Raw genomic sequence first — 27151 nt, 5'->3', positions numbered from 1 at the left:
AATTTTTTTTTTCTGTGATTTAAGTGCAGAGGAAGCAGCTCATTGGCCTGGCTGTGCTGCCAGACACATCCATTTCCTTTATTTGGGTTTATAGCTCCCTGAATTTAAAAATAATTTGGAAAAGCAAATACACCACACTTTTTTTTTTTTTTTTTTTTTTTTTTTTCCTGTTAGAAAAATGCAGTTTTCTTATTTTCCAGGGAATTTATCTCCTTTCTTTGGTGGTTTTACGTGCAGTGGTTTTGGCTTCTGAATATCAGCTGCAAATATTTCCTCCTTGTCTGGTGAAATTGGGGAAGAGCAGAGAGGATGTGTGGCAAAAGGGAATGTGAGCTCAGAGATGTTAAGGGAACTTGCACAAACTGCACTTCCTAAGGTTTAAGGGGCTGGGCAGAGTCAGCACAGGAAATATTTGGGGTGGTTGGAGGTACAAAGTTCTCCTGGGATGAAGATTTGATGTTCCTGCAGATCCAGGGCCAGTTAATGATCAGCACAGAAAGAAGCAGGGTTGGATCCCAAAAATCTGGGATTTTTGAGATTTCTGTGTTTTCCAGCACTGAACCCCTGGAGAATTCTTCTTCTGGCCTGAGGCCTTGGAGAAGCTTCCAAAATTTTTAGTGATGTTGTTAAAATCACGAGTGTGCAGTGAAACAGATCTGTGTGATTTCACATGGTGAAAATGGGATTTAAATTAGAGGTTTTTATAGTATAAAAAAAAAAAATAGTATAAAAAATATATTTGGGACAAGATGGGGGATTTTGGGTGTTGTTTTTTTCTCTCTTCTTCCTTCTTCTTCCTAGTTTCTGGTTGGTCAGTCAGTGTCACACTGAGGGTCACAGGAGTTTGGTTATTGGGTTAAAAGGATAAATAATTTAGGTGTTAATTCTCTGACTGTTGAGTTTTCAGAGACCTTGTGGCAGCTGGATTCATCTCCATTTTGCTCACTTTTAGCTAGAAGGGTTGCTGAACTTTCTGTGCTTTAGATAAGATTTAATAAATCGAGCCTGAACACGAGAAAATTCGTTTCCTTTGTGTTTTTTAAATCCTGGCTCTGAGTGAAGACAGAAGAAAATGGAGACAAGGCAGGATCCCCTCCCTGCAGAGCCACCATCCCCCTCTGGGATCCACTGGCCCTTCTCAGGGTTTATCTTTGATCTTCCCCTTGGAAAACAGAACCAACAAGGAGCAGATGATTTTCCCACTTCAATCCATCCCTGGGGATTTCTGCTACTGAAAAATCAGAGAATTTTCCTCCAGCAAAGATTCAGATTTTTCCCAGCCTATCCCATCTGCTGGTGCAAATATAAAATTTAATTTATCAATGAAGCCAAGCCAGGCTCCCCCCTCCACCAGTTGGCTCCAATTTATTTATCCCATTAGCACGTATCAAAAATCTGTTAAAAAAAAAAAAAAAAAGAAAAGAAATTCAGGAATTATCTGTGCCTCAGGAAATTTCCAGGGCCTGAACAGAGCTCTTTAGCACTGACCTGTAATTTTTCTTGTCAAGTGGTGAGAAATTGCTGACTTTCAGAAGATCATTCACTCTCTGATTAACTCAGCCCAAACTTCCAGCTCGATGCTGTTCCTCAGTTTGTTTCTCCCCTGGGAATGGCTCCTGAGATGATCTTGTCCTGAGTCATTAAGTTGGAGCTTTCTCAGCTTTTTTTGCTTTTTTTTTCTGCACTCTAATCATACTCCATGAGAACTCATTCATCATTCCAGTCCCTCCTGCTTTAATGAGCCTTTGATCAGAGTTAATTTGAATTTGGGACAGATTTTGCACCATGGGGTTGGAGTTTCCTGTTGGCTCTCACAGGATGGGAGCACTGAGAGACAAGGAGTTCCCTTTTTTTTTACTTAATTTTTTTGCAAAAAGCCCCAAAAGTCCTGATGAACCTCAAGTTGTGATTCATCAGGGGGAGAAGACAGGAAAAAACATCCCCATGGTGTGTCCAGGTCACCCAGAACAGGAACAGAGGAAGGGAAAGACAGAACCAGCCCCAGAAATATTCCTGTCCCAAACCCATTTGGTTTTGATTAATACAATCCCACCAAATTATCTTTGATGGTAATCAGTCAATTATTAATTAATTTCTTTTTATTTCCTCGGAGATATTTTATTTCAGATGGCAAATTCCTCTCTGTGGATGCAGTCGTAGAGCAGCTCACCTGTCTGGACAAACACAGATTTTCTTCCCCAAAAGTTGCTGAATGAAGACTGAGAACCTCACAGTGGTGGGAGGGACAGACATTAGGTTGCCAGATGTCCCACCATGAATTTCAATTTCTGGACAAAACACAGAGCTCCTCTAAAAGTGAGAACCCAAAAGTGTAATTAATTAAGCACTTTTCAGTCATTGCTTCTGTGGGCAATGAGAGGTTGGGCTGTGCTGCTCCTGGATGTTCTGAACACTCCAGGGTGCTCCAAGCATCACCCTGGGACACCACTGTGACCTGCTGCCCTGCAGGAATCCACACCAAGCCAGAGAATCAGCTGGATTTTATTTAGTTTTGCAGGGAAAAAGAAATGTGAGTTTGGAGGCTGGGAGAGCTGAGGCAGCCTCGCCCTGGGGAGGGATGAACAACCATCACATGGGAGAGGAAAGAGGGAGAACAACAGAGAATTCCTGTGTCACAAAGAGCCTTCAGAGAGGAGAAGCTGGCTCAGAGCTGGGAGGAACCCACATCCCTCTCCTGGGGTATCCTGCACTTCCTACCCCTGGCAGGGGTTTCCTTCAAGCATCCCCATGTCCAAAGCAGCGCTTGGGAGCTGCTCTCCCTCACCTTGGAAAGACAGAACGTCCCTGGCTGTGCCCTGAGGCACTGGAAGCTGAGGCTGTGCTGGAATGGTGCTGGGAAGGATGTCAGGAATCACTGCCTGAAGGAGATGGGGATGTTCCCTCTCCAGACCCGTGTTTAGTAGCGATCCTTTTCTTACAGCAGCTGCCAACGCCTGATTTTCCTTTTCCATGGATTCCCTTTGGCTTGGCTCACGCAGAGCTCTCCCAGGAGAGGCCGATTCCATCGTGCCCAGGGCCAGCAGGGAATGGGAGCACCTGCTGCTCACCCAGACCTGGCTTCTGCTCTGTCTCCCTGCTCCTCCTGCTGTGGGCAACAGCACAAACCAGCGCGGCCACCGCGAACTTGGCCACCAGGAATCCAGCGAGGACGTAGAAAACAGTGAAATCCACATCAGGAGGGGACCTGTGGGGAGCCAGAAATGCAACCAGGAAGGGGATGAACCTTGAGAAAATCTCTTGTAGTGCTGCCACAGCCCTGGGAAGGTCAGAGATTTCAGCATGAAGGGTTTTGGGCTCACCTGGAGATGCTCTGCACAGCTCTGGGCTCCTCTGGCTTGTGGGTCACCAGGTCAGCTGCTGATGGAAACACAAGAGTTTAGTCTGTGATGTTCACCAGGTGACCCTGGTGAGACAGGACACTGGGAGCAACAAGGGGGTGACATGTCAGACACCCTCTGACAGTGAGGTCACACTGCTGTGAATCAGGAATAAAAAGTGGCTGTGAAACACAGAACCTCCTGAGAGTGAGACAAAAGTAGATGTTGTCTCAAGCAGGCCCTTGGCAGCTGCAGGTACCTGTGGAATTCCATCAAGAACCCATGAAATTCCATCAGGGGCCTGTGAAATTCCAGTAGGAGCCCATGAAATTCCAGTAGGAACCCATCAAATTCTAATAGGAACCCATGAAATTCCAGTAGGAACCTGTGAAATTCCAATTGTGAAATTCCAGTAAGAACCTGTGAAGTTCCTTCAGGAACCCATGAAATTCCATCAGGAACACGTGAAATTCCAATAGGAACCCATGAAATCCCATCAAGAACTCATGAAATCCCATCAAGAACCCATGAAATTCCAGTAGGAACCCATGAAATCCCATCAAGAACCCACAAAATCCCATTGAGAACCCACAAAATCCCATCAAGAACCTGTGACATTCCAATAGGAACCCATGAAATCCCATCAGGACCCCACGAAATCCCATCAAGAACCCATGAAATCCCATCGAGACCCCACGAAATTCCATCAAGAACCCATGAAATCCCATCGAGAACCCACGAAATCCCATCGAGAACCCGTGAAATCCCATCAAGAACCTGTGAAATCCCATCAAGACCCCACGAAATCCCATCAAGAACCCACAAAATTCCATCAAGAACCCGTGACATTCCAGTAGGAACACATGAAATTCAATCAAGACCCCTTGAAATCCCAGTAGGAACCCACGAAATCCCATCAAGACCCCATGAGATTCCCATCAAGACCCCATGACATTCCAGTAGGAACACATGAATCTCCATTGAGAACCAGTGAAATCCCATCAGGACCCCACGAAATCCCATCAAGAACCGATGACATTCCAGTAGGAACCCATGACATTCCATCAAGAACCCATGACATTCCATCAAGAACCCATGACATTCCAGTAGGACCCCACGAAATCCCATCAGGACCCCACGAAATCCCATCAGGATCCCATGACATTCCAGTAGGAACCCATGACATTCCATGAAGAACCCATGACATTCCAGTAGGACCCCACGAAATCCCATCGAGAACCCACGAAATCCCATCAAGACCCAACGAAATCCCATCGAGAACCCACATAATCCCATCAAGACCCCGTGAAATCCCATCAGGACCCCACAAACCCCACCAGGACCGCGGGTCCCCGCAGCCCCAGCCGCACCTGCCAGCACCTCCAGCCGCACCTCCCGGAGGCTCCGCGTGTCCCCCAGGAAGTCGCTCTGGCAGCGGTACAGCCCCGCGTCCTCCCGGCGCAGCTGGCGCACGGTCACGGTCAGCAGCCCGGCTCGGGGGTCGTCCCTGAGGCTGGTGCTGCCGCTGCTGCTCCGCGGGAAGGGCAGCCAGGCGGGGGGGACGCTCAGCACCGCCCGGCACCCGCCCTGCTCCCGCTGCCGGCACCAGCGCTTGCCCCGCCACCACTGCCGCGCGTCGTACGAGCAGTTGATGGAAACCGTGCCGCCCTCCGCGGCCGCCACCACGGTGATGTTGTCTGCGGAACAGGGGGCTGCGGGGGGGCACGGGGACAGGGGGATAGGGGGACAGGGGGACAGGGGGACAGGGGGATAGAGGGACAGAGGGGCAGGGGGACAGAGGGACAGAGGGACAGGGGGATAGAGGGACAGGGGGACAGGGGGGCAGGGGACGGGAGATAGAGGGACAGGGGGACAGAGGGACAGGGGGACAGGGGGACAGGGGGACAGGGGGATAGAGGGACAGAGGGGCAGGGGACAGAGGGACAGAGGGACAGGGGGATAGAGGGACAGGGGGACAGGGGGACAGGGGGACAGAGGGACAGGGGGACAGGGGGAGAGAGGGACAGGGGGACAGGGGGACAGAGGGACAGGGGGACAGGGGACAGAGGGACAGGGGGATAGAGGGACAGGGGGACAGAGGGACAGAGGGACAGGAGGCAGGGGTGACACAGGGGGCAGCGGGACAGGGGGACAGGGGACAGAGGGACAGGGGGACAGAGGGACAGAGGGACAGAGGGACAGGGGACAGGGGGACAGGGGGAAGGGGGACGGGGGGGAGAGAGGGACAAGGGACAGGGGGACAGGGGGACAGGGGGACGGGGGGGACAGGGGGACAGAGGGACAGGGGGACAGAGAGACAGAGGGACAGAGGGACAGAGGGACAGGTGAGACAAGGATCTTCCAGGTCTATCCCTTGCTGTAGGGATGCTGAACGTCATTTTCATCCTCTGGTGGTGTCACCCGTGGGACTGTCACCTGTAGGGATGTCACCTATGGGGCTGTCACCCACAGGGCTGTCACCTGTAGAGTTATCACCTATGGGACTATCACCTGTGGGACTGTCACCAATAGGGATGTCACTTATGGGGCAGACCTGTAGGGCTGTCACTTGTGGGCTGTCACCTCTAGGGATGTCACCCACAGGGCTGTCACCTGTAGGGATGTCACCTATGGGGCTATCACCTGTAGGACTGTCATCTGTAGAGCTGTCACTTGTGGAACTATCACCCATAGGACTGTCACCTATAGGGCTGTCACCTATAAGGTTATCACCTGTAGGTCTGTCTCTATGGGGCTGTCACCCATAGGACTGTCACCTGTAGGGCTGTCACCTGTAGGGCTGTCACCTGTGGGGCTGTCACTCATGTCACTCACTGGGCTATCACCTGCCGACTGTCACCTGTAGGGTGTCACCCTCAGAGTTGTCACTGTCCCACCTGTAGGGTGTCACCCTCAGAGTTGTCACCTGTCCACTTCCCCCACAGCAGCCCAGTGTACTCAGATCCTGGCTCAGATATTCTGGAATTTGTCCCAGTGACACCTCCAGAGCAGTGCCCTGCTCACTGGTTCCTTCTGAATCCCACTCCCAGTTTACAAATCCAGTTTAACACTTTTTTTTTTTCACCCTCTCTTTTAATACCTTACTAATTTTAACCAGGTTGACAACTGGTCTTTGTCTGCTTGACTTTATTTTTTTTATTGTCTTGGTTCCTCATTTCTAATTTCCATTCCTCTTTGTGACAAGCAGAGGCAGAGGGGACAGTCTGAGCTATTAATACCTCCAGGGAGAAGTGAAGTGTGGTATTTGTGGTGAAAAAAAAAGTCACAGGCAAATGCTTCTGTGAGACCATAAGTAATGATAAAACAGAAGTAAATTTAAAAATAGGCTCTTGTTAGGACTTTGTGCTGGCTGAGCCTTTTAATAACACTTCTTACAATAATTTCAACAATTCTAAGTGAATTGTAAACTGAAAAATATCAAGTACTTTCAGCTTGCCTAAAAGAAGGCCTAAAATGGATCTGTGCTCTGCAAGTATCCAACACCTACAGGGTTTCATCCTGATGTTTTTCTGCACTTGGGTGTTCCAGTCAGGTTTTACCTCATGGAATATCCAGTCCTGTTCAACCCCTCCAAAACTCTTTAACTTTTTCTCCTGTCCCCCTTCTTTCCTCCAGCTCTGCCCCTGCAGCCCCACAATTCCCACAGCACTGCAAAACATCTCTCCAACAGAATCACAGAAAGATTCCCTCTGGAAATTTTGTGTCATTCTCTTTCCAGCCGATTCTGCTGACAGATCATAAACCATTGGTGTTCCTCATCCCTTCCTGGGTGCCACTGGGGAGAGCAGAGGGAACTTCTCCCAAACTCATCCCAGTTTTTGGGACAGGTTCCTGTGCTCCCACAGGCTGAGTCTGAGCCTTTTCCTGGTGAGGATTTGAGATCCCCTGTAACTCAGTTCTTATTCCTTTCCAAGCTGGACAAACCCAGGTGTCTGGGATTTCAGAGCTGTGCCCTCCACTGGGTTTTATTTCCCTCCCCGAGTCCTGCCTGAGGCCATTTGCATCCATGTAAATCCCATTTGCTAACACACACACACACAACCCAGGATTTTGCAATTTCACATTGCACACAGGGCTTCTCTCATCACAGGTTCCTGTTCTGACTCAAAAGGATCCATGTGAGGAAATCTGGGATCACCCTTTGATAAGTAAATAAAGGGAAAAGAGAAAACTCTGAGGATGGAACCAGACAGAGACAGAGCTTTGCCCCAATCCTTCACCCTTTACCCAAAGCCACGGGCAGTTCTTACCTGCCAGGAAGACCAAGGTGAGGTGCAGGAGCTTCTCCATGGAGCTGAGCAAACAGGAGAGGAGCCTGGAGAGGAGCAGCTCAGGCTCTGCCCCTCCTGCCTGTGCCGGAAGGAAGGAGCACAGGAACTTGGCATCTCTTTTATCCTGCACATTCAGCAAGTTCTCCAGGCACAGGCATTGCTCTCGTGGGCTGAAAATTCAGGCATCAGCATTGCCCAGCTCATCAGCCTGGCAGGGAGCAGCACGTGGGGGCTGAAGCCACAGCCCTGGCTGGCTGCTCCCAGCAGAGCAGGAGTTGATGGAATCACAGGATGGTTTAGGTTGGAATAGACTTTAAAGCTCATCCAGCTCCACCCCTGCCATGGGCAGAGACATTTTCCACTGTCCCAGCCTGGCCTTGGGCACTGCCAGGGATCCAGGGGCAACTCTGGGCACCCTGTGCCAGGATCTCCCCACCCTCACAGAGAATTCCTTCCCAAAATCCCTGTGGTAGTGGTGATGCCTTGGGTTTTAGCTTTTATATTTTTTAGATTCTCTGCTGCTTGGTGTGCAACTCCGAAACTTCATGTTGGGTGTTAGTAAGTTCTGTTCACAGGGGAGTTAGATGAAACAATTCCTTCCCAACTGGAGAATCAAGTACCCAAAAATCATAAACAACAGTGAAGGAAAGGGGGCAAGCCATGGGGCTGAGACTTCACAGCCTGGGGCTGTGCTTGGATAATTGACCCCAATATGTAGATGAACCAAAACTTATAAAAATGTAAAAACTCATGGCCAGGATCCATCCCCAACCTGGGTACAGCCCTGACCAGGCTCTTGCACTGCCCAAGGTGAATCCTTTCAATAAATTCCTGTTTTACTCCTTTTGCTCTGCCTAGTCTCTGCTCCAGGCATCAGTGGGAAGCCATCCCCTTGTGCTGGCACGATGGGGATAAATCATGATAAATTATTTACAGCTGTGCATGGGGGGAATTTCTGGAAAGCTGAAAGGGAGGCTCTCATGGCAGCTCTGGCAGCATCCTGAGGGTGAAGGAGGACAAGGAAATCACCCCCTGGGTTTTCAGGAGGAAGAAGATCATGGAGCATCCTTGCACTGCTCTGGGAGAAGCTGTGGGTCTCTAGAGCAGCCCAGCACCCAGCTGTGCCTGCTCCTGGCACAAAGGACACAGGGGCTCTGCTGGGACACTGATTCTGAGCCAGCCAATGCCACAGGGATGCAGCCACAGACCCCAGGACATCAGCAGACTGATGGGGGTGGGCTGCTGGTTTTTCATTTTTATTTATTTCCTTGGAGGTCTTCCATGAAAGTACAAATAGATCCTGGTTTCTAAACTGGTGTGGTGCTAAACCTGCCTGGTCATTCCTAAATGTGGTTAAGAAAATGGTTCCTCACAGGGACCAGGACTTCTCTGTCAGCTGACTGATTGCTGGTTTCATTTCTTCTTGTTCCAGTGAGCACAAATCTGGATTCACCTCAAGAATCTTCCCAAAAATGCTTCTCTTCCACTCCACTGTTTTTTGCTATTACCATTCCACAGCTTGACCCAGTGCAAACTGCACCAAGAGGAAATTGTTAGAGGAATGTTGTGCTGAATGAACAATTTCCAGAACCATTTTCTTTTTCTTTCTGTCAGGTCAGCTCTGAAAATCTCAAAAGATTTCCATCAGCCTCCCTGCTGCAGTCCTGGCAAGAGGAGCCTGTTGGATGTGACTGGCCTGGGAATGAGGCTGTTCTGTCACCTCCAGGGCAGGGAAACCAGGAGCCAGAGCCCTGGAGAAATGGAGTCGAACCCATAAACCCATTTCTTGTTGCTCCCCACATGACTGTGAAATAAAATGTCTCATTTGGAGCAATTCCAGCAGAGAGGGAAGTGCAGGAGTTGGTTCTGCTTATTTTTAGAATCCAGCTCTTGCATGCCCAGCCCATTCCATGAAAAATGAACCCAGCCACAGCAAGGTTTGGGTTTGATCCCTGCAGCACTGGAATGAGTTTGCTTGGCCACAGCAGATGAATTTTTGGGATTGGGGCAGGGTTTGTACAGGGACACAGCTGGAATACCCCACCCAGCTGTGTCCACACTGCACCTTTCACAAGGCCAGAGCTCCACACCTGCCCCTCCAACACTCTGCACTTTAATGGAATTGGAAAAGATGTACAAGAGATCCTGGGAATCCCCCCACAGCTCTGTCTGACCTGAGGCACGAGTGTGGCAAAACCTGTGTCTTGAGTTGTAATGCAGGATGTGACCAGAAATGTGGATTCTGTCCCAGTGCCCCTGATCTCCTGGCACACATTATCTGCTCATGGGCCATCTTTAAACCAGCTGGGCAATCATCTTTATCTTCCCACAGCCCATCCTCCCTCCAGGAGATATCTCCTGTTCATGGCCACTGAGTCCCAGGGCATGACTGATAAAATTCCATCATCCCACTGGGAGATGCTCCAGCCAGGAAAAAAAAAAAAGCCAAACCTTTCCTACCTAAATAAAAATTGAGATTTGGAACACCAAAGTACCTGCTTTCCACTGGATTCCAAAAAAAAAAGCCAAACCTTTCCACATCATCCCTAACCCTTCAAAAACAAACGACACCCTTCTACAAAACCACTGCTTCAACAAAACCACATCTGTCACTGCAAAAACCTGTAGAGACCATTTAATCAAACTGCTGCCAACACCCTGACTGACTGACGGGTGTCAGCTTGGATTCTGACTCTGGCAGGGTTTGGGATTGTTCTTTGTAATACTGTATTTCTATTTGAATTTTCCTAGTGAAGAACTGTTATTCCTAATTCCCATATCTTTGCCTAAAAGTCCCTTAATTTCCAAATGATAATAATTTGTAGGGAGGGGGTTTATATTCTTCATTTCACAGAAGAGCTCCTGCCTTTATTGGCAGACACCTGTCCTCCAAACCAGGACAGTCTGACCCTAAACCAGGAGGGAGGGCTGAAAACGCTCAGACAACACCACACACACGGAGCAGCAAAACTCAGCTCGTCCATCCTCACTCCTCCTCCTCATTCCCAGTCTGTGTCCCAGTTGCTCTCCCCGTTTCAGGTTTGTGTGGGGCTCGTTCCCTGCTGCTCCTGGGGCCGGGAGAAGGCGATGAGGGCGTATTCCACACCCGGCGGGCTCCGCGCAGCCTGGCTCGGCTCCACGTTGCAGTAAAGAGGGTCCTCGGGGCCGGGCTGGGACTGCACATCCAGGTTGATGTAGCCTGACCCTTGGCTGTCATCCTGAGAGCTTTTCCTCCTCCCACTGCTGCCAGGCTGGGAAAAGAAAGGGAAAGCACTCGTGAGTCAGTGCCAGGCCACAGCTGCTGCCAGGACAAGATTTTCCTCCAAGGAAAGGAGAAGCTGTGTCAAAATTTACCTTTGGTCGTGACAGAGGGGAAAGAACAGAAAACTCTTTTTTTTCACCCCCTCACCTGGATACAGGTGACAACCTCATGCTGTGAACCTGTTTGTTACTCCTTGAGTCCCTTCTCAGAATTTGTTCCACTGGGTTTGCTCCTACTGGAGTTTCCTTGCACTAATTACCAGCCAGGAATGTTCCTCTCTCTGCTGGCATTAAATAGCATTTCTCTCCTGTTTATAACCAAACTGAGCTCCAAGCTCCTCACCAGGTGGGTCTGACAGCTCCTCCCAGACTGCTGCTCAGGGATTTGGCACCGTGTGGGAAATGTTCCATTTTCCTTACCTGTGCTGTGCCCCCTGGTCTGTCTCTGGTGTCCTCTGCTTCTCTGTTACCTTTGGAATGAGGCAAAATCAGAAGGTTTAAATGAAGAGAAGTCCATGAAGAGCTCTAATGAGGTTTGGGAGGGCAGTGGGATTGCCCAGTGATGGGATGTGCCTCTGCCCTGGGCGTGGGGAACTCTTTGCTGTCTTTACTCCTCCTCTAAGGTGTTTGTACCCCTGTGCAGGCTCTGGAGGAACCTGGGTCTGATTTATAGTGAGGAGAGGCAGGGAGGAGCCTGCCTTGAGCCCAGCCTGAGCTTCTGGCAATGGGCTCACCTGGGCTGCAGGGGTGGGACAATCCCAGCCCCACATACCTGTTCTGGCCAGGAGCTTGTAGTACCTGACACCCAGGGCTGTGGAGGTGATGAGGGCCAGGAGCAGCAGGATGAAGAGCACCACGGTCACGATGATGAAGGTGCTGGAGCTGGAGGAGAGGAAGGGAGTTACCAGTGTGGGGTGGTTTAAAGCCATCACCTAAAAGAGGGACAGGGACAGGTTGTGTGTGCCCACTTCAAGCACTTGGGAGGAGAGTCAGTGTCTCGAGCTGTAATACAGGATGTGACCAGAAATGTGGATTCTGTCCCAGTGCCCCTGATCTCCTGGCACACATTATCTGCTCATGGGCCAGCTTTAAACCAGCTGGGCAATCATCTTTATCTTCCCACAGCCCATCCTCCCTCCAGGAGATATCTCCTGTTCATGGCCACTGAGTCCCAGGGCATGACTGATAAAATTCCATCATCCCATGGGAGATGCTCCAGCCAGGGGAGGAGCCAAGCCTTTCCTACCCAGATAAAAACTGACATTTGGAACACCAGAGCAGCCTTTGCCACTGGATCCCAGAGGAAAGCCAGACCTTTCCACATCATCCCTGCAGCTTCAGAGGAAACTGCACCTTCTCCAGGAGCACTGCTCCAGCTGAACCACATCTGCCCCTGCAGGAGGATGCAGCCACCATTGAATGGGACTGTGCCAACACCCTGACTGACTGACGGGTGTCAGCTTGGATTCTGACTCTGGCAGGGTTGGGATTGTTCTGTGTAATACTGCATTTCTATTTGAATTTTCCTAGTAAAGAACTGTTATTCCTAATTCCCATGTCTTTGCCTGAGAGCCCCTTAATTTCAAAATTATAATAATTTGAAGGGAGGAGTTTTACATTCTCCATTTCAAAGAGAAGCTCCTGCCTTTATTGGCAGACACCTGTCCTCCACACCAGGACAGTCTGGTTCTCCTGCAAGATCTCCTGCAGGATTCTCCATCTATGAGGCTGCTCTCAAGTCCCTGCTATCCAGAAGGGAATAAGAGGCACCGGGCACCTTCCCTGGTTCCTGATTCTTCATTTTTCTATTTGGCTGTATCTTCTGAGCTTTTCCTAAACCATTCTCCAGGCTTTACACTGTTCAAAGCTCCGAGCACAATTCCAGGCTCCCTGGAGCAGGGATGATTCTGCTCTCAGGTGCTGCTGCACCATTGATGACAGCAGATGTGCAAAGGGGGAAAATCCTGTACATTTAACTGGCAAATGGAATAATATCAGCCAAGGACTGTCCCATTGTTAAATACTCAGACAGGAGGGAGCAAAGTCGAGGCTGAGGGGCAGGATCTGGGTGTTCTGTTCATGTGAAGTGCAGAACCAAAGAGAGAAGGATCTGCTGTGACATGATTGTACCAATCTGCCTCTTCCTTTGGAATTAGGGTTAGGGCAGGAGCTGGAGGAGGAGAGGCCACCTTTGGTGAGGATCCTGTCATATTCCTCTGCAGGAGCAGCCAGAGTGCCCAGGTGCCTGCCCCAGGGGCACAACACAAATTACTTGTGAGTGCTCAGGCTCAGAGACTCTTTCAGGCCTTACCTGGGCTCACCCAACAGAATATCTTGACTTTTCCTTTCAGTGTCTGGAGAACCTCCCGGAGGCAACGCTGCAAACAGAGACATGAGGAGAGGAATGGTCACTGTGGGGCTGCTCTGCACTGAGCAGTGAAACCTCTGCCACTGCTGCTCCAGGGATCCTGTGAGTTCATCCAGAGCATCCCAGTGTCCCCTCCCATCGTCTGCACTGCACTCTTGGCTCTGCAGAGCCAGGCTGCAGCTCTGCCGTGACCAGAGGTCTCAGTGCCTTCCCTCACCATTAAAACATTGTCTGAAAGAAAACCCAGAAGTCACAGATCTGTAAAACCCGAGTCTAAAGTCATTCCCTGGGACGAATGGAAATGGAAATTCCCTTGGACGAAATGATCATTGAAAGCCAAAGGGTGAATCACACTAAAGGGGCTAAGAAGTCACTCTAAAGAACTGGTATCAAACACTGAGTTATCAAACCCCTCCCAGGGCAGCTGAGGCTGCTCCCAGGTGGAGGAGGAGCAGCACAGCACCAACGTGGATCTGCTGCCACCCCTGCTGCTCTTCCACACGGTGGTGGTGATGCCTTCAGACCCGAGTTTTCTGTTCTGCTGGGGTGTGCATTTCCACTGTGCTTTAGGGTGATAAAGATGGAATAGTCTGATTCCAGCTATGGACTCAGGGACAGTTTCTTCAGACTCCAAGTCCTAAGTATAAACAACGTGAGAGGAGGAGGGCAGGCCAGGCAGGAGAAGAGGAGGATGACACCTTACAATTAAAGACTATTAATTGGATGGTTGAATCCTGTGTACAAATGGACTGAAGTCTATAAAAATGTGAAATCATGTGTCCAAGCCCATCTTGGAGCCACTCAGGCAGGGCAGGGGCCACACTGAGGCACTGGTACTGCCAGGGTGTGGCTTTGAAGGCCTCTCAATAAATACCCATTTCATTTCCCCTAACTCTGTGTGATCTCTGCTCCAGCTCCCAAAGGCAACGAGAAAACCCAAAGCTGCGGGGTTGGGGCAGGCAAACACAGGTGAGGTGAGGTCAGCTGGGCAGTGCAGGGCAGGGCAAGGAGCCTGGAATGCACAGGGGGGTCCTGGCAGATGCACACCCGCCCCTGGAGACGCTGAGTGGGGTCAGAGTGCAGAGCAGAGCAGGGCAAGGAGCTGGAATGCACAGGGGGGTCCTGGCAGATGCACACCCGCCCCTGGAGACGCTGAGTGGGGTCAGAGTGCAGAGCAGGGCAAGGAGCCCGGGATGCACAAGGAGGTCCTGGCAGATGCGCACCCACCCCTGGACACGCTGAGCGGGGTCAGAGTGCAGAGCAGAGCAGGGCAAGGAGCTGGAATGCACAGGGAGGTCCTGGCAGATGCACACCCACCCCTGGACACGCTGAGTGGGGTCAGCTGGGCAGTGCAGGGCAGGGCAAGGAGCCCGGGATGCACAGGGGGGTCCTGGCAGATGCACACCCACCCCTGGACACGCTGAGCGTGATCTCCTCCATGCGGGACAGCGCGGCGCGCTCCTGCAGCGCGCACCAGTACACGCCCGAGTCCTGCGGCTGCAGCTGCGCCATGGTGACGGTGACAATGCCCTGCTGGCTGTCATCCCGCACCGTGACACCGGCCCGGGCCGTGCCGTTCGCTGCCGGGGGCTCCGAGCCGGTGGTGGCCAGCACGCGGCACGTTTCCCCCTCCTTTCTGCACCAGGCTTTGGTGGCGGACGCGTAGTCGGCGATCCTGTAGTGGCACTGGACAGAGACGGTGCCTGACTCCTCGGCTGTGCGCTGCTGGGTCCCTGCAAAACACCCGGGGTGTGCTGGTCCCAGAGTGGGATCTGGCAGTGGCTGCCCCTCCCCAGCTCTGGATTACCCTGCAGCGGCATCCAGCTTCACCTCCATTTCCACCTCCAGCTTCACCTTCCATCTCCACCCTCACCTCCAGCTTCACCTTCACCTCCAGCTTCACCCATCCATCTCCACCTTCACCTTCACCTCCAGCTTCACCTTCACCTTCACCTCCACCTTCACCTCCAGCTTCACCTCCAGCTTCACCTTCACCACCTTCACCTTCACCTTCACCTTCACCTCCACCTTCACCTATCCAGCTTCACCTTCACCTCCACCTTCACCTCCAACTTCACCTCCACCTCCAGCTTCACCTTCAACTTCACCCATCCATCTCCACCTTCACCTTCACTTCCAGCTTCACCTTCACCTCCACCTTCACCCATCCATCTCCACCCTCACCTCCACCTTCACCTTCACCCATCCATCTCCACCTTCACCTTCACCTTCACCTTCACCACCTTCACCTTCACCCATCCATCTCCACCTCCACCTCCACCTCCCCTAAGCAGAAGGGGACTGCACCCAGATTCCTCATGCAGAGGTGTCATTAATCTGGGGGTCCTGTCCCTCTCCTCTGGTTCCCTCAGGGTGGGACACTCAGCCCGTGGGGTCTGGGAGGGTTGGTGGCTGTGGGGTCAGAGCAAGGGTGGTGCCTGGCATGGGGAAGGGTCCCAGCAGCGCCCAGTGTGAACCAGTGCTGCAGTCTGGCCCTGTGGGGAGCAGCTGGGGTGAGCAGCCCCTCTGTGGGACCCACAGGAACCTCACAGGAGCCTCTGCTGGCAGCAGGGAGAGCAGGAGGGGCCAGCCCTGAGCTTTGGCTCGAAGGTCCTGTGGATAACCACAGTGTGTGCTGGAGGGACGGGCAGGGGGACAGACGGGTGTCACCAGGGCTGAGACTGCCCACAGCCACACCTGGCTGCCAGGAGGGGCGGTGAGAGGGCAGCAGGAACCCACCCTGGGCACTGAGGGCAGGAGGAATCCACCCTGGGCACTGAGGGCACGGCAGGAACCCACCCTGGGCACTGAGGGCAGTATGAACCCCTCCTGGGCACTGAGAGGGCAGCAGGAACCCACCCTGGGGCACTGAGAGGGCAGTATGAACCCACCCTGGGCACTGAGGGCAGTATGAACCCACCCTGGGCACTGAGGGCAGCAGGAACCCCTCCTGGGCACTGAGGGCAGCAGGAACCCCTCCTGGGCACTGAGGGCAGCAGGAACCCCTCCTGGGCACTGAGAACACGGCAGGAACCCACCCTGGGCACTGAGAGAGCAGCAGGAATCCACCCCTGGGCACTGAGAACACGGCAGGAACCCACCGCTGGGCACTGAGGGCAGCAGGAACCCCTCCTGGGCACTGAGGGCAGGAGGAGCCCACCCTGGGCACTGAGGGCAGTATGAACCCACCCTGGGGCACTGAGGGCAGCATGAACCCACCCTGGGCACTGAGAACACGGCAGGAACCCCTCCTGGGCACTGAGGGCAGTATGAACCCACCCTGGGGCACTGAGGAGAGCAGGAACCCCTCCTGGGCACTGAGGGCAGTATGAACCCATCCTGGGCACTGAGGGCAGTATGAACCCACCCTGGGGCACTGAGGAGAGCAGGAACCCCTCCTGGGCACTGAGGGCAGTATGAACCCATCCTGGGCACTGAGGGCAGTATGAACCCACCCTGGGCGCTGAGGGCAGCAGGAACCCACCCTGGGCGCTGAGGGCAGCAGGAACCCCTCCTGGGCACTGAGGGCAGCAGGAACCCCTCCTGGGCACTGAGGGCACGGCAGGAACCCACCCTGGGCACTGAGGGCAGCAGGAACCCACCCTGGGGCACTGAGGGCAGTATGAACCCACCCTGGGCACTGAGGGCACGGCAGGAACCCCTCCTGGGCACTGAGGGCACGGCAGGAACCCACCCTGGGCACTGAGGACACGGCAGGAACCCCTCCTGGGCAGGTACTTACTCTTGTGCACAGAGAGCACGATCTCCGTGGTGCGCTCGGAGCCCAGTGCACACCAGTACACACCAGAGTCCCGGGTCTGCAGCTGCCTCACGGTGACAGTGGGGGTCCCCTGACCATCATAGTGGATTGTTGCTCTGTCTTGCAGGGATTTGGTTGTGCTCCTGCTCGAGGATGTTTTTCTCTCCACTGTGCACTGCCCTCTCCGGCACCAGGCTGGGCACTGCACCCACAGCGTGTCCAGCTCCCACCTGAGCAGCTCTGTGAGCACCAAAGGGTTCCAGTCAGTGCCACGGGCACCTGGGGCAGACCCTGCTCCCTCAGAGAGCCCCTCCCCAGGGCAGGGGGAGCTGGGGACAGCAGGGCCTGCCAGGTGCATGGGGCTCCTTCACTGGAGGGAAAGCAGGGAGTGGGGCTGGGGGGATCAGGGGAAGAGGGAAGAGGGGCAGAGCAGGGGAAGGAATGAGGCTGCTTCCTGGCAAGGCTTGGCTTTGGGTGGGTACAGGTACTCACCCTGGAAAACATTCAGGGAGATGATCCTCAGCTGTATGTATCCAGGGGTAACATATTGGTACGTATAATAAGCACAGAAATATGTGCCTGAGTCCTCTGCCTTGAGGTCAGTCATGGTGATGGACACAGTCCTATTAGTGGTGTCATCCCTTATCTGAGTTCTCCCATCCGTGCTTTTTTGCCACCATTCATTATATGTTCTCACTCTTTCTTGGCATGCCCCATCTTTCGAGAGGCACCAGAATTTTCTCTCCTGGGTAGTAGCCCTCTGTGCATAAGGACACTGGATGTACAGGGTGCCCCCTTCCCGTCGTCTCTGAACTTCAGAGGTTTGGCCTTGGAGACCTGGAAGGATCAGACGTGGTGAGGGAGAGGGGAGCTGATCACAGAAGCACAGAATCAACCACAGAACCACAGAATCAACCACAGAAGCACTGAATCAACAAGGCTGGAAAAGACCTTTGAGATCACTGAGTCCAACCTATGCCCTAACCCCACCCCATCACCCAGACCATGGCACTCAGTGCCACATCCCAGCCATGCCAGAACCTCCCCTGCCACATCCCAGCCATGCCAGGGGCTCCTGGCCACATCCCAGCCATGCCAGGGGGTCCTACCCACATCCCCAGTCATGCCAATAACTCCTGGCCACATCCCAGCCATGCCAGTGCATCCCCTGCCACATCCCCAGCCATGCCAATGACTCCTGGCCACATCCCCAGCCATGCCAATGACTCCTGCCCACATCCCCAGCCATGCCAGGGGGGTCCTGGCCACATCCCCAGCCATGCCAGAGCCTCCCCTGCCACATCCCAGCCATGCCAGAACCTCCCCTGCCACATCCCAGCCATGCCAATGACTCCTGGCCACATCCCAGCCATGCCAGAGCCTCCCCTGCTACATCCCAGCCATGCCAGGGGGTTCTGGCCACATCCCAGCCATGCCAGAGGCTCCTGTCCCCACCCCTGTCCCTGTCCCCACCCCTGTCCCCATCCCCATCCCTGTCCCCAGGGGCACACGAGCCCCCCTCCTACCCGGGAAGCAGAGGGGCAGCAGGATCAGGGCTCTCAGCTCCATGGCCGTGCCCCAGGGACGGGCACTCGGTGTCCTGTGCCAGCCTGGGTGTGCCCTGAGCCCTCCTGCCTGGCAGTGACCCCGCTGGGGAAGTGCTGCGCTGTGCCTGCAGCGGAAACGCCTCCCCGTGCTTTGTTTCAACATTAATATGAAGATAATCTCAGGGTGTTTTTGGGGAAGTGGTTGAGCCCAGAGAGCTGCCAGAAGCTGTCACTTCTCTCGCCTGGTGGCATTTGTTTTGTCACCCTCCTGTCCCTCCCCAGCCTCTCGTGAGCTTGACCCACCTGGTTCCTCTTCCTCCCTGGTTGGTAGGAGGGAAATGCTGCAGCTTTTGGTGTCACAAAAACTTCTCTGCGGCCAATTCTGCACGCAGGTGCTCGAGCAGGGCTCACAGAGAGAATGGGGAACAGATTCTTCGCTTTTCCCCTCCTTTCCCTCAGCCTCCCTGAGCAGCTCTGGGGCCTCCTGCAGATCCACACAGAGCCAGCACTGCTGCCAAAGCCACCTGTGGAATCCTCCAGGACAGTCCTGGAGCTGCTGTGTGCTCATCCCACACACAAAATCCCTTTTGGTGACAGCTGTCCCAGCTCTAGGGACCCCCTCGTGCTCTTCCACGCCTGGTTCCATCCCAAACAGCTGCTTTGGGAAGCAGGAGCAGTGTCAGGGTTTATTTGCCTCAAGGCCAAGCTTCCCTGGCCTTTCTCTGGGTGCTGTAAGGATGTGGAGAAGGCCTGAGCTTCCCTCTGCTGCCAGTGCTTCCCACACTGGGAATTGTGTCCCACATCAGCAGGGCTTGGCTGTGTCCTGGTGTGGAGGACAGGTGTCTGCCAATAAAGGCAGGAGCTTCTCTTTGAAATGGAGAGTGTAAACCCTGTCCCTACAAATTATTATCATTTGGAAATTAAGGGGTTCTCAGGCAAAGATATGGGAATAGGAATAACAGTTCTTTACTAGGAAAATTCAAATAGAAATGCAGTATTACACAGAACAATCCCAACCCTGCCAGAGTCAGAATCCAAGCTGACACCCGTCAGTCAGTCAGGGTGTTGGCACAGTCCCATTCAATGGTGGCTGCATCCTCCTGCAGGGGCAGATGTGGTTCAGCTGGAGCAGTGCTCCTGGAGAAGGTGCAGTTTCCTCTGAAGCTCCAGGGATGATGTGGAAAGGTCTGGCTTTCCTCTGGGATCCAGTGGCAAAGGCTGCTCTGGTGTTCCAAATCTCAGTTTCTATCTGGGTAGGAAAGGCTTGGCTCCTCCCCTGGCTGGAGCATCTCCCAGTGGGATGATGGAATTTTATCAGTCATGCCCTGGGACTCAGTGGCCATGAACAGGAGATATCTCCTGGAGGGAGGATGGGCTGTGGGAAGATAAAGATGATTGCCCAGCTGGTTTAAAGATGGCCCATGAGCAGATAATGTGTGCCAGGAGATCAGGGGCACTGTGACAGAATCCACATTTCTGGTCACATCCTGTATTTCAACCCAACACCCTGAGCCCTCCTGAGCCTCCCTTTCAGCTCCTGTGTCCTTCCCTGCCCTTGAAGCAGCAGAGCAGAGCAGGAGCCGCCGTCCCCTGGGCCGGTACCTGCCCCGCTCCAGCACACACAGACTCCACTGACACCCCGGCTGCAAAGAATTTCCAATTATATGAATAAGCAGCTTATTAACAATACATTCTGGCTAATCATTCTGTGCTAGATATCTCCTCATTGTCTCGTCCCCAAATCCCTCTCTCATCAGGCACTTGATGCTCGGTAACGAGAAGGGGGAACACGGAGAACAAATCCCAGGAGTCTGCAATTAGTTCAGTTCCTCCAAACCCAGCCAGGAGCTGCTCCCCAGCCCTTCCCACGGCGTTTGCTGCATCCATGGAGGTCCTGGCACAGGGAACAGGCTCTGTGGGGCAGGACAGGGGAGAGGAGGTGCCTGTGCAGGGCTTGGCATGGTGGAGCAGCAGGAATGGGATAAAGTTGGTCCTTCTGCTGCACCTCTGACAGAGATCAATATGGTTTTAATTGTAGAATCATTACAGATTTTAGTTACAGAATTGTATTTCTATTCTATTCTATTCTATTCTATTCTATTCTATTCTATTCTATTCTATTCTATTCTATTCTATTCTATTCTATTCTATTTTCTATTCTATTCTATTCCATTCCATTCCATTCCATTCCATTCCATTCTTATTCTATTCTATTCCATTCCATTCTATATATTAATTATAGAATCATTATAGTATTATATTATATTATATTATATTATATTATATTATATTATATTATATTATATTATATTATATTATATTATATTATATTATATTATATTATATTATATTATATTATATTATATTATATTATATTATATTATATTATATTATATTAATATATATACATATAAAAATATATATTCATAAATAAATAAATAAAAATATATATATATACACATATGTATATATACATATGTATATATATATTTAATTTTTAATTTATTTTAATTATAGAATCATTATATTATCACCTCCAGGAAAGGAGATGAATGTCATCTCAGGAGGTGACTAAACCCAGCCCAGTGGCACAGCAGGGTCAGGCCTGTCGTGTCATTCCTAAATTTCCCTGCCAGCAGTGGAGGCTGCAGCGCTCTCCTGTTCCAGCCCCACCTGAACCCTCCTCCCAGCCCTGCCTCTCCTGTTCCGCCACGCCTTGCTCCACTTTCTCTGAACTCTGTTATCAATCCACCCCTTCCCTGTTTCCCTGGATTCCCCAAAGTTTCTTTGGAGCTTAAGGACGGATCCATCTCCTTTCTGCTGCTCCCAGGAAACCCTGGAGCTGCAGTTTATGGCAGTTCATTGTCTCTGGTTGCTGTCACCCCCACAGAGGTTCCTCTGGGTGAGACTTTTCTGGAAATATCGAGGTTTTGGGGTTTTGGGGTTTTGGGGTTTTCGGAGCAGCGCGGGCTGCAGTGGCGGAGCGAGACCGCCAGGGGGCGGGGGAGGCTCAGGAATGATCCGGACAGGAGCCGGGGACAGCGGGGGGGACACTGGGGACACGGTGGGACACTGGGGACAGCGGGGGGACACGGGGGACACGGGGGACACTGGGGACACTGGGGACACTGAGGGACACTGAGGGACACCGAGGGACACTGGGGACACTGGGGACACTGAGGGACACGGGGGACACTGAGGGACACTGGGGACACTGAGGGACACTGGGGACACTGAGGGACACGGGGGACACTGGGGACACAGGGGACACTGAGGGACACTGGGGACAGCGGGGACACAGGGGACACCGAGGGACACTGGGGACACCGAGGGACACTGGGGACACCGGGGACACTGGGGACACTGAGGGACACCGGGGACACGGGGGACACTGAGGGACACCGAGGGACACTGGGGACAGGGGACACTGGGGACACTGGGGACACCGAGGGATGGGGACACTGGGGACACTGGGGACACTGGGGACACTGGGGACACCGAGGGACACTGAGGGACACCGAGGGACACTGGGGACACTGGGGACACTGGGGGACACTGGGGGACACTGGGGGACACCGGGGACACCGGGGACACTGGGGACACTGGGGACACTGAGGACACTGGGGGGACACCGGGGACACTGAGGGACACCGAGGGACACTGGGGACACGGGGGACACTGGGGACACTGGGGACACTGGGGGGCTTGGGGACACTGGGGACACTGGGGCCCGTGGGGACACTGGGGACACCGGGGGACACTGGGGGACACTGGGGACACTGAGGACACTGGGGGGACACCGGGGACACTGAGGGACACCGAGGGACACTGGGGACACGGGGGACACTGGGGACACTGGGGACACTGGGGACACTGGGGACACTGAGGACACTGGGGGGACACCGGGGACACTGAGGGACACCGAGGGACACTGGGGACACGGGGGACACTGGGGACACTGGGGACACTGGGGACACTGGGGACACTGAGGACACTGGGGGGACACCGGGGACACTGGGGGACACTGGGGACACCGGGGACACTGGGGACACTGGGGACACAGGGGGACACAGGGGGACAGGGGGACACTGGGGACACTGGGGACACTGGGGACACTGGGGACACCGAGGGACACCGGGGACACTGGGGACACAGGGGACACCGAGGGACACCGGGGGAACAGCGGGGACACCGGGGACACGGGGGACACTGGGGACACCGGGGACACCGGGGACACTGGGGGCACTGGGGACACAGGGGACACTGAGGGACACCGAGGGACACTGGGGACACTGGGGGACACTGGGGACACCGGGGACACCGGGGACACTGGGGTCACTGGGGACACTGGGGACACTGAGGGACACCGAGGGACACTGGGGACACTGGGGGACACTGGGGGACACCGGGGACACCGGGGACACAGGGGACACCGAGGGACACCGGGGAGACAGCGGGGACACCGGGGACACCTGGGCATGGTGGGGACACTTCCCAGAGCCCCCAGTGCCACCCTGGAGGTGTCCCAGGCCAGGCTGGATGGGGCTTGGAGCCACCAGGGCTGTGGGAGGTGTCCCTGCCATGGCAGGAGTGGCACTGGGGGCTCTGGGAGATGAGGTGGCACTGGAGGCTCTGGGAGGTGTCCCCACCATGCCAGGGTGGCACTGGGGGCTCTGGGAGGTGTCCCTGCCATGCCAGGGTGGCACTGGGGGCTCTGGGAGGTGTCCCTGCCATGCCAGGGTGGCACTGGGGGCTCTGGGAGGTGTCCCTGCCATGCCAGGGTGGCACTGGGGGCTCTGGGAGGTGTCCCTGCCATGCCAGGGTGGCACTGGGTGATTTTTCCCATCCCTCCCAACCCAAACCAGCCCACAGTTCAAAGACATCCTTGCCTCACCTGCACTGGGCTTTAAAAGCTTCATCCCAAAACTGAGCCCGCTGCAGACCCAGCACCCGACTGGGCTGAGCTGGGGGTCCCTCTGTCCCCTCTGTGGGACATCACCCCGAGCTCATCCCCAGCTCAGGGGCACAGGGCAGCCCCTGGCCCTGGGGAACCCCCCCCAAACAGCCCTGAGCAGGGGGAGCACGGATCAGGGGGGACTCTCAGGATTCCCCGGCTCAGGAAAGCAGCGAGAGGGAGCCCCAGGGGCTGCGGACACAGCAGAGCCTCACTCAGAGCTGGACACGGGCTCAGGGCTCAGCCCTGCAGGAGAAGAGGCCCCACAGCAGCAGCTTAGTGAGGCGCTGGTGTTTGGTCTGTTCCACATCAATGGGGCGTCCAGCTGTGGCTGAGGATGAAAGCAAGAGAGAGAGAGAGAGGATTAAAGGCTCCCAGGGTCTCCTCTAACCCGCCTAAGACTCGCCAAGAGGGCAGTGTGAGGCTTCAGGAAGGCTTCTTCATATGGAAAATATTATGGGAGGGAGAGGAGGAGGAGGGGGAAGGGAGCAGGGGGAGAGGGGGCTCTGTCCAGAGCGTGCTGCAGGAGCAGCGACCACTAAAGGGACTGTGGAGGCTCTGGGAGGCACAGAGAGAGTGCTGAGCTGTGCTGGGGCACAGGTGAGATGAGTTTGGGAAGGGTGGAGAGGGAGAGAAAGGGGTGAGAGGAGAGTGGAGGTGGAGAGGTGGCAGGGGAGGTGGTGGAAAAAGGACTGAGGGGTGATAGGAGGTGTCAGGGGTGACAGGGGGCGACAGGAGACTCTCTGCTCCCTGCTGATGGGGCACAGGTGAGATGAGTTTGGGAAGGATGGAGATGGGAGAGAAAAGGGTGAGAGGAGAGTGGAGGTGGAGAGGTGGCAGGGGAGGTGGTGGAAGGGGAGCTGAGGGCTGGCAGGGGGTAACAGGAGGTGACAGGAGGTGACAGGAGGTTCTCTGCTCCCTGCTGGTGGGGCACAGGTGAGATGAGTTTGGGAAGCCTGGAGAGACAGGCAAGAGAAAAGAAAGGGATGAGAGGAGAGTAGAGGTGGAGAGGTGGCAGGGAGGTGGTGGAAAAAGGGGTGTCAGGGGGTGACAGGGGGTGACAGGGATGACAGGAGGTGACAGGAGGTTCTCTGCTCCCTGCTGGTGGGGCACAGGTGAGATGAGTTTGGGAAGGATGGAGGTGGGAGAGAAAGGGGTGAGAGGAGAGTGGAGGTGGAGAGGTGGCAGGGAGGTGGTGGAAAAAGGGCTGAGGGGTGACAGGGATGACAGGAGGTGACAGGGATGACAGGGGGTGACAGGAGACTCTCTGCTCCCCAGGGGGAGCCCCCACCTGCTGCTCTGCTCCCAGCAGTGTCCCAGCCGTGGGGAGCACCTTTCCACCAGCAGTGAGACATTCTGCACCGAGTTTCCAGCCAGGTTTCCTGTCACAGGCCCGGGGTTTGGAGCCCTCCTGCCTGAGGGGCAGGATAATCCTGGGGTTTAACACCCAGCCCTGCTTATGGCCAGGATAAGGGACCTTTCCTGCCTCCTGTTCTGGCTGCCACCGTTTCCCTGCTCCCATTCCTGGGGTTCTCTGCTCCCCCCACATGTGGCATTCCTGCTCTCATCACCTTCCCCCCACCCCTGTGATCCCCCTGGCATCCACAGGCTCCACTCCTTGATCTCTCACCTTCCTCATCCTCATTTCCAGGAGTGTCAGCACACAGGGCACTGGGCAGGGCAGGTTGTCCTTCCCTCTCTGTCCTGCTCACACCAGCCTCAGGGATATTGGAAGATTTGGGCTGAAAACCACAATTTTTCCAGTTCCACCCCTTACCACGGGCAGGGACACCTCTCACTGTCCCAGCTGCTCCAGCCTGGCCTTGGGCACCTGCAGAGATCCAGGGGCAGCCACAGCTTCTCTGGGCACCTGTGCCAGGGCCTCGCCAGCCTCACAGGGAGAAATTCCCAACCTGGCCTGGGTTGCTGAGCTCTTGGCCATCCCTGCAGCAGCTGAAGACATTCCAGGTGGTGCAGAAATTCAAAATGTAGAGCTGGGAGATGTTCCCTGACCCCCCCAGTATGGACACACCTGGCAGGTGAGGGGATTTCCACGACCACAGATGTCCTGAGACTCCCCAGGGAATGAGAGGATGGTAACAGGACCACCTCTCCCTCCTCCCTAGAAAACACTTCTGAGTCTGTGCTCCAGGGTCTGAGGAGTCTCAGATGAAAGTCCCAAGGTCTGGTGTCCCAGCAGCAGCCACCCCAAAGGTGCTGCTGGTTTTTGGGACAGCAGCTCAGCTCTGGCCCCGTTCCACCCACCCTGACATCCCTAAGCTCAGTCTCTCCCACACTTCTCCTAAACACTGGCAAAGCATTTTGCCCCTTCCCTCTCCCAGCAGGGCACAAACCCCTTTGCCCCCAGTCTGGAAATTCGCTTTCCTGTCCCTCCCTTCCCTGCCTTCCTGGGGAGCCGCGCTGCTGCCGGCTCGCCTGTCTGAGCTGCTCGGCTAAGAATAATAAACAAATTCCTAAATGGGAGGATATTCTCTAAACCTGCCTTGTGCTGGCTGCCAGGGAATGCGGAGCCCACCTCCTGTCCCCCTGCAGCCGCGGCTCCAGGCTCTCCTGAAACCTGAGCTGCCTCTCCGCGGAGCCGCACCGTGGCCTCTGCGTGCACCTTCCCCCCTGACCCCGTCTGCATTCTCCTGTCCTTCTCCTGACACGCTCCCAGACAGCTCCTGGCTCACACTCGCCCAGAGAGGGGCATTGGCACAGCTGGAACTGGCACAGCTGGAACTGGCACAGCCAGCTCACAGCTCGCCGTGCCCGCCCCACAGCCCGGCACGCCAAGGGTTAACACAGGGCAGCACACAATCGTGGAATGGTTTGGGTTGGAGGGACCTTAAAGATGATCCAGTGCCACCCCCCTGCCGTGGCGGGGACACCTCCCACCGTGCCAGGGCTGCCAGCCCCGTCCTGGGGCATTCCCAGGGATGGAACAGCCACAGCTTGTCCGGGAATTCCATCCCAGACCCTCCCAGGGAACAATTCCTTCCAAATACCCCGCGTGACCCTGCCCTCCGTCCCTCCGTCCCTCCGTCCCTCTGTCCCTCTGTCCCTCCGTCCCTCTGTCCCTCCGTCCCTCCGTCCCTCTGTCCCTTTCCCTTCTCACAAGTCCCTTCCTCAGCTCACCTGTCCTGCCTCCCCATTTCTCTCTGCTGCTCCTCTTTCCCTCCCTCCCCATCTTCCTCCTGCACCTTTCACTGAGATCTTTCCCCCCTTGTGCTGCTCCTTCCCAGCCCTCCCAGCTCGCCCTCTCTCCCTCTTGCTGGCCCATTTTCCCCATCCCAGCACTCCCAGCCTGCAGGAAGCCCTGGGACCCTCTGGCCCTGCCACACTTTCCAACCCACTTCTCATTTTTCTTCTCCTCCTCCTCCTGTCATTTATTGTTTTCAGCTCTCCTCCTCCTCAGTTCCTGCTGAAGGGAACTCATCCCCTGCTCTTCCCTCTGCTTGCATCTTGAGAAACAGGGAAAAACCCATTTTGCTCTTTCCCCAGCTCCAATTCCCCTTCCACCCCCACAGCCCTGAAACCTTTCCCTGGTAGTGTTGCTGTAACTGTTCAATTAAACGAGCAATTACAAAATCAATCAAACCAAACCAGAGCTGAGCGCTGGGGGGGGGAT

General features: G+C 54.5%; 2 protein-coding genes across 3 annotated transcripts; both read right to left on the bottom strand.

The window, feature by feature from the left end:
- Window positions 1-2484: 2484 nt before the first annotated feature.
- Window positions 2485-7883, bottom strand: LOC130263806 (CMRF35-like molecule 7). Of its 2 annotated transcripts, none has more exons than XM_056511625.1 (4): window positions 7610-7883; window positions 4709-5050; window positions 3321-3375; window positions 2485-3205 (listed from the first exon to the last, which is right to left on the bottom strand). In XM_056511625.1, the coding sequence occupies exons 1-4, from the start codon at window positions 7647-7649 to the stop codon at window positions 2992-2994; spliced, it is 651 nt and encodes a 216-aa protein (XP_056367600.1). In that variant the 5' UTR covers window positions 7650-7883; the 3' UTR covers window positions 2485-2991. The 2 variants fall into 2 exon arrangements, with proteins under 2 accessions (XP_056367600.1, XP_056367601.1); XM_056511626.1 differs by having other exon boundaries at window positions 3321-3378; window positions 7610-7777.
- Window positions 7884-10463: 2580 nt separating this feature from the next.
- On the bottom strand, window positions 10464-18656 carry LOC130263801 (polymeric immunoglobulin receptor-like). Its single transcript, XM_056511604.1, has 8 exons — window positions 18546-18656; window positions 17512-17856; window positions 17002-17259; window positions 14669-14992; window positions 13203-13269; window positions 11664-11773; window positions 11312-11361; window positions 10464-10881 (listed from the first exon to the last, which is right to left on the bottom strand). Exons 1-8 carry the CDS (start codon window positions 18586-18588, stop codon window positions 10666-10668), a joined length of 1413 nt encoding a protein of 470 aa, XP_056367579.1. The 5' UTR covers window positions 18589-18656; the 3' UTR covers window positions 10464-10665.
- Between the last annotated feature and the right edge of the window lie 8495 nt (window positions 18657-27151).

The sequence above is a fragment of the Oenanthe melanoleuca genome, chromosome 26 (assembly GCF_029582105.1).
Source record: "Oenanthe melanoleuca isolate GR-GAL-2019-014 chromosome 26, OMel1.0, whole genome shotgun sequence".
Classification (NCBI taxonomy): Eukaryota; Metazoa; Chordata; class Aves; order Passeriformes; family Muscicapidae; genus Oenanthe; species Oenanthe melanoleuca.
The sequence above is the reverse complement of the archived record's forward strand: the minus strand, read 5'-3'. Positions and strand labels throughout refer to the sequence as shown.